The sequence below is a fragment of the Penaeus monodon genome, unplaced genomic scaffold, assembly GCF_015228065.2.
Source record: "Penaeus monodon isolate SGIC_2016 unplaced genomic scaffold, NSTDA_Pmon_1 PmonScaffold_20664, whole genome shotgun sequence".
In the NCBI taxonomy this organism is placed as follows: Eukaryota; Metazoa; Arthropoda; class Malacostraca; order Decapoda; family Penaeidae; genus Penaeus; species Penaeus monodon.
The window spans coordinates 1-5,990 of record NW_023650440.1 but is presented as its reverse complement, the minus strand read 5'-3'; the positions used below and the strand labels follow the sequence as shown (position 1 = coordinate 5,990).

The following is a 5,990-nucleotide window of genomic DNA, read 5'->3' as shown; positions in this document are numbered from 1 at the left end:
CGCCATTCACAAGGGCGTAGCTCGAACTTGTTGGAGAAACCATTGATGATAAAGTAAACAATATTCAGAATTCGATTATAGAAGCAGCATTGCTATCCATTCCTAAAACTTCGACAGATAGCGTTAAGCATAGAGTTCCATAGTGGACACAAGATAGCCGCAGGGCACTATGCCGACGCAATAAGGCCTACAGGTTTTTCAAAAATAACATCACAAATGAGAACTTTTGCAATTACAAACTAGCAAGAGCTAGGGCTCGTAGAGTAATAAGACAAGCAAAAAGAGACTGCTGGCGGAGCTTTGTCTCTACAATAAACAGCAATACAAAAATATCAGAGGTTTGGTCCACTATCAATAAAATCAATAAAAAAAAATCATATTTTACAATCAACAACATCATTCACGAGGGTAACAATTTCGATTCATCTAGAGACATTGCTATGCACTCGCCAGGCAGTTCTCTCATACGAGCAGCTCAGCTAATTACCATCCCACCTTCCTGACCATCAAGGAAGAGGCTGAGCTGCAACCAATTCACTTTGCCACAGGAGATGGCTTTGATTACAATAAAAATCTTACAATGGATGAGCTTGTCCGAGCCCTAGAAGCCTGTAGAGCAGGAGTGTCAAACTTATTTTAGCTCAGGGGCCACATAGGGGAAAATCTATTCCTAAGTAGGCCGACCGGTAAAATCATGGCATAACTTAAGAATAATGACAACTTCAGTTGTGTTTCCTTTGTTTTACTTTGGTACATTCTGAACACATCACAAATAATGCTCTTTACAAAACACTTCAAATTAGTTTGAAAATTCTGAGGAAAAAAATGGTGCAATTTTAAGAAATATTCCTCAGTGATTGGAAGTTACACTTCAACTCACCACACCATACAAACTGAGGAAAAACTATTCAGGAGGGTTGAGTTACTCCCTGCCTTGTAGGCTACACTATTTATTGATAGAATTATAAAAGCTGTGCAATGCATGAACAATTTCAACAAACCAAACTTATGAACTGAAGTGACTGACATTTTTACATTTTTTCACGGAACTTTATCAGGGTGCATAAGTCTCTCATGCAGCATTTTAAGTGGGATTACCCACTGTTTATTTTACTCCTGAAACCTGGCATCTTTTAGCTTTCACAAGTGCATCAATATTAGGCTTAACATCCTGAGTGGCAGCCAGTTTCAGAATGTCATTCAAGTGCTTGTGCGTGAGCCTTGAGCGCAGCTTTGTTTTGTTGATGTTCATTACAGAGAATACTTGCTCACAAAGATATGTGGTTCCAAACATGCACAACACTTTTCAGCAAGGGCTGTCAAGTTGGGGTAACCTGGCAAGAGATGCTGGTAAAACGTATCCAAGCCAGCTGCGGCCAACTTGCCCTTCAAATCTGAGTCACACTGCAAGTCTATTATTTCTAGTTGGAAGTTGATGGGCAGATCAGAGGCATACACGCTGAATTGCGAGCAAAAAAAATTGCGGCATGTTGGGTCGCGCACACATCTTTCAGACAAGGAAAGTGAGCAGCATCACCACCCGCAAGTTGTGTCTCCCACAATGACAGCTTCAATTTGAACGCACATATGCTGTCATAGTACTGCGTGGCAACTTTGCTGTGCCCTTGCAGCATGTTGTTCAAGTTATTCAGGTGTTCTGTAACATCCACCATAAATGCAAGGTCCTGCATCCATTCTGTTGACTTAAATTCTAATACTGGTTTGCCCTTTTTTTCCATGAACTGTTTGATTTCCCCTCTTAAATCAAAGAAGCGCCTCAGCACAGCACCTTGACTTAACCATCTTACCTCGGTGTGGTATGGCAGGCCATAGTTGTGTTCTCTCTGAGAAGGCTGTCAAACTGACGATGATTCAGGCCTCTGGATCGGATGAAATTTACGGTTCGGACGACCACCTCCATGACATTATTCATCTTCAATAACTTGCAACACAATGCCTCCTGATGCAAAATACAATGAAAAGTCCAAAAATCATGTCCTCCATTTGTAGCCTGCACCTTCACTCTGAATTTTGTCCCAACACCTGCTTTTCTCCTGTTTAATGAAGGTGCACCATCTGTAGCCAGGCTGACATCGTGAGACCAGTCCACTCCAACCCTGTCCAGCGTTCCGACGAGAGCGATGAAAATATCAGCTGCGGTTGTGGTGTCCGTCATTGGCACCAACTCCACGAACTCCTCGGTGACGGTCAAAGTGTCATCAACTCCGCGGATGAATATCGCCAGTTACGCAACATCTGTAATGTCCGTGCTTCAGCGACTGCAACTGAAAACGCAATAAATGACTTTACTTTGCGCTTCAATTGGCTGTCCAAATCCTCCGCAAGATCAGAAATCCTGTCTGCAACTGTGTTTATTGTCAGGTTGATATTTGCAAAATCCTGACGCTTTTCAGTGCACACAGTCTCTGCAGCCTTCAGCATGCATGTCTTCACAAATTCACCCTCACTATATGGTTTGAAGCCAGTGCAATTTCATTAGCAATAAGGTAGCTGGCTTTCACTACAGCATCAATTTTTTCTCGGCTATGAGAAAACACAGACTGCTGCTTCTTCAGAGCCGTCAAAAGTTCATTTACCTTCTCTAGTCTCTGCTGCCCTTGCAAGTTTTTGTATTTTTCGGCATGAAGAGCCTCATTGTGGCGTCGAAGGTTATATTCTTTCAGCACTGAAACCTGCTGTGAACATACCAAACACACAGGTTTCCCATTCACTTCTGTGAATAAATAGGATAATGACCATTTTTCTTGGAAAACTCTGCACTCTGTGTCCACTTTTCTCTTTTTTGACAGAGACATTTTGGGGCAATGAGGGTGCCAAAGCGTGTAATGTTCAAAGTAGAAGACGTATGGCAGCTAGCTCCAGGCCACCTGTCAGTATAAACAATGTATAAACAATGTGTTTACTTGTTTGATTGTTTTTTAACAAAGATGGCGACACTTGTACTAAATCACCAATGAGCCAATTACGAGTATTGCCTGTCACGCCCGTTTGCCCTTTTCCTTGATTTACGAAAATATTTCACGTTATCTTATTTTGCTGTTGCGAATGTTTATAACATTATAAAAATTATCATGTTTATAATAAAAATTACATCATAAATATTCATAGCATTTGTAAAAATACGTTTTTCCCGCCACTTTAAGGAATGGGGAAATTAGGTACGGTCACAAAGTCTACTAAGTGGCTCCTTTGTGGGTAAGCACTAGCAGAGCCATCTATGTGTATAGACATTTCACAAAAAAACATAGAAAATGAGCATAGCATTTTCCCCATTTTTTTTCATTTTCCCAGGCAGGAAAGGGTTAACATAATTGCTATTGCGCCATCCAGTGGACACATTCAAAACAGCAGTTTCTTTCATTGAAAATTTGCAGCTAATTTTAACTTCAAATCATCTCGCGGGCCGGATTAAACCCGTTCGCGGGCCTGATTTGGCCAGCGGGCTGTAAGTTTGACACCCCTGCTGTAGAGGAACATCCCCAGGCCCTGATAAGATTCGATATGAGATGATGAAGCATCTTAATCATGATGACATGATTAAGTTGCTAGAAGTGTACAATGAAATCTGGAAAAAACACACTTTTCCAAACTCATGGCACTTCGCCCACATCATTCCCATATTGAAAGGAGGGGGTAATCCCAGACTTGCCATCTCCTACCGCCCAATTGCATTGACAAGTTGCTTATCCAAGGTCATGGAACTAATTGTTAACAGTAGGCTATTGCATTTTTTAAATTCCAGTAATTTGCTAGTTGACGAGCAGTGCGGCTTCCGCAAGGGACGCCAAACTCTCGACCAACTCGTAAAGCTGGACATTCATATGCAAGATGCCATTGCCAAAAAAGATTTTTTGATATCAGTATTTTTAGATATAGAAAAAGCCTACGACATGACATGGCGATATGGCCTACTCAGAAATATTATGCTTTTGGATTACGTGGAAACTTGCCTTGTTTTATTCAAAATTTCATCTCTGACAGAACTTTTGCTGTCAAATTATTTTCCGACAATGTCACTTTTTCGGACATTTTTGTCCAGGCAAACGGGGTCCCACAAGGAAGTGTCTTGTCACCAACATTATTTTTAATGCATGATTAATGACATCTTACCAGCTCCTCAGAATCTTAAATACTCACTGTACGCTGATGACTGTGCATTATGGCACTCTAGCAATAATGCAGAATTAGAAAGAGTATTGGGGTAATTTTTCCACATAGGAGGAAGCCGAACATCAGGCTAACTCCAGACAACCACCCAATACTCATTCAAAATTCTGCTAAGTGTCTTGGGCTACTTTCTGATAGTGGACTCAGTTAGAAAGACCACATTGGTCAGTTAAAAAAAATAAATGTCAAAAAGCACTAAATTTATTAAAGTGCATTTCTGGTAATAAATGGAGAGCTGATAGACAGTCTTTGCTAATGATATATAAAGCCCTGATTAGGTCTAAAGTAGATTATGGGTCAATCGTGTATGGCTCGACATCGAGAACAAATTTGAAAGGTTTGGATGCTGTGCAGAATGCTTGTTTGCGTGTGTGTCTTGGAGCCCTGAAGTGCACTCGGATCGAGCGTCTTGAGGTGGAGTCAAGAGTACTTCCCCTCCGACTCACATGCGGCCAGTTGGCACTGACCTATGCCGCAAAAGTGGCTCGAGACCCGAGCCACCCTAATGGCAATAGTGGCATTAGGCCACGAGACTCCACGACCTCGTCGAGAAAGTCGGTATAGATCTCTCTACCATCGATACACTGATTCAGTCAAATATAGCGCCATAGGAAACCCCCAACTTTTCTAACATGGAAGCTTGGCTTCCATCAGCCAAGGCTATGGCGCCGGAGGGGGAGGTACGCCAGAGGTTCAGAGAGATCCTTGTTAAACATCTCCTTTTTTCATATATATATATACAGACGGCTCCAAGACAGATGAGTGTGTGGGTGCGGGTGTATGGTCGACTGAATGTGAACTAAAGTTCAGACTGCCGAATCATACATCGATCTTTCTTGCTGAACTTTTTGCCATTGACAAATCTATTGATTTTGCACTATCGACGACCCACGATAGAATAGTTACTTTTTCAGATTCATTAAGTTCACTTAAAGCCATTAAATCCTTAGAAACCACTAAAAATGAACTGCTGGGTAATATCATTTGTTAGCTACATGGTGCCAACAAATCAATCAAGCTAATATGGGTACCAGGCCACTCTGGTACCCATGGCAATGAGCAGGCTGACAAATTTGCCGGGTCAATTGGTGATCTGGACCTTAGCATAGTCCATACAGATCTCAGGTGTTTTGTGTCTTTTATAAAAGCAAAAATCCATCTTCTGTGGCAAAGTGAGTGGACCAGCCTACAATTACACAATAAAATCAATCCTGCAATAGAGACGTGGGGACAGCCCACAGAAAAGAAAGAAGGAAGGTGGTGTTGGCCCGCCTTAGGGTCAATGCCACAAGATTGACACACCTCACTCCCTACATAGAAAAGAATTTTCCTCCCGGTGCCCCCAATGCAACACCAACCTTACCATCAACCATATCCTCCTAATATGCAATAAATACAGAAACCACAGACATCAGCTAAAAAAAAATCCAACAAAAAATAAAGCCTTTACATTATCAAATATAATATCAGATGATGAAAGAATCATCAGTAAAGTAATCACTTTTCAAAGGGAGACAAAACTTTATGACCTTATATAGATTGACAGAATAAATAGGATCCATTGGCTTAATAACCTTGGCCACATGCCGCTGGTTGATAGCCAAGAAATCCAACAAAGAAAAATAATAATATCAATACTGTTGTTATTTTTACTAATATTATGATTATTTTATTGTTATTAAAGTCTAGGTAACATTAAAGGCAGTGAAATGATACTACAGAACTTCCAGAAATTAAGGAAAAGGGTAAGTAGGTGAGTAGGCATAGCTATGGTGCTACACTAATAAAAATAACTTATCTAT

The 5,990-nt window shown here is 41.0% G+C and overlaps 1 protein-coding gene across 1 annotated transcript; it reads right to left on the bottom strand.

Annotated features, from left to right (window-relative positions):
* Positions 1-1,251: 1,251 nt before the first annotated feature.
* Positions 1,252-2,176, bottom strand: LOC119569994 (general transcription factor II-I repeat domain-containing protein 2-like). The gene is made up of 3 exons (XM_037917921.1): positions 1,809-2,176; positions 1,561-1,758; positions 1,252-1,459 (listed from the first exon to the last, which is right to left on the bottom strand). Exons 1-3 carry the CDS (start codon positions 2,174-2,176, stop codon positions 1,252-1,254), a joined length of 774 nt encoding a protein of 257 aa, XP_037773849.1.
* Between the last annotated feature and the right edge of the window lie 3,814 nt (positions 2,177-5,990).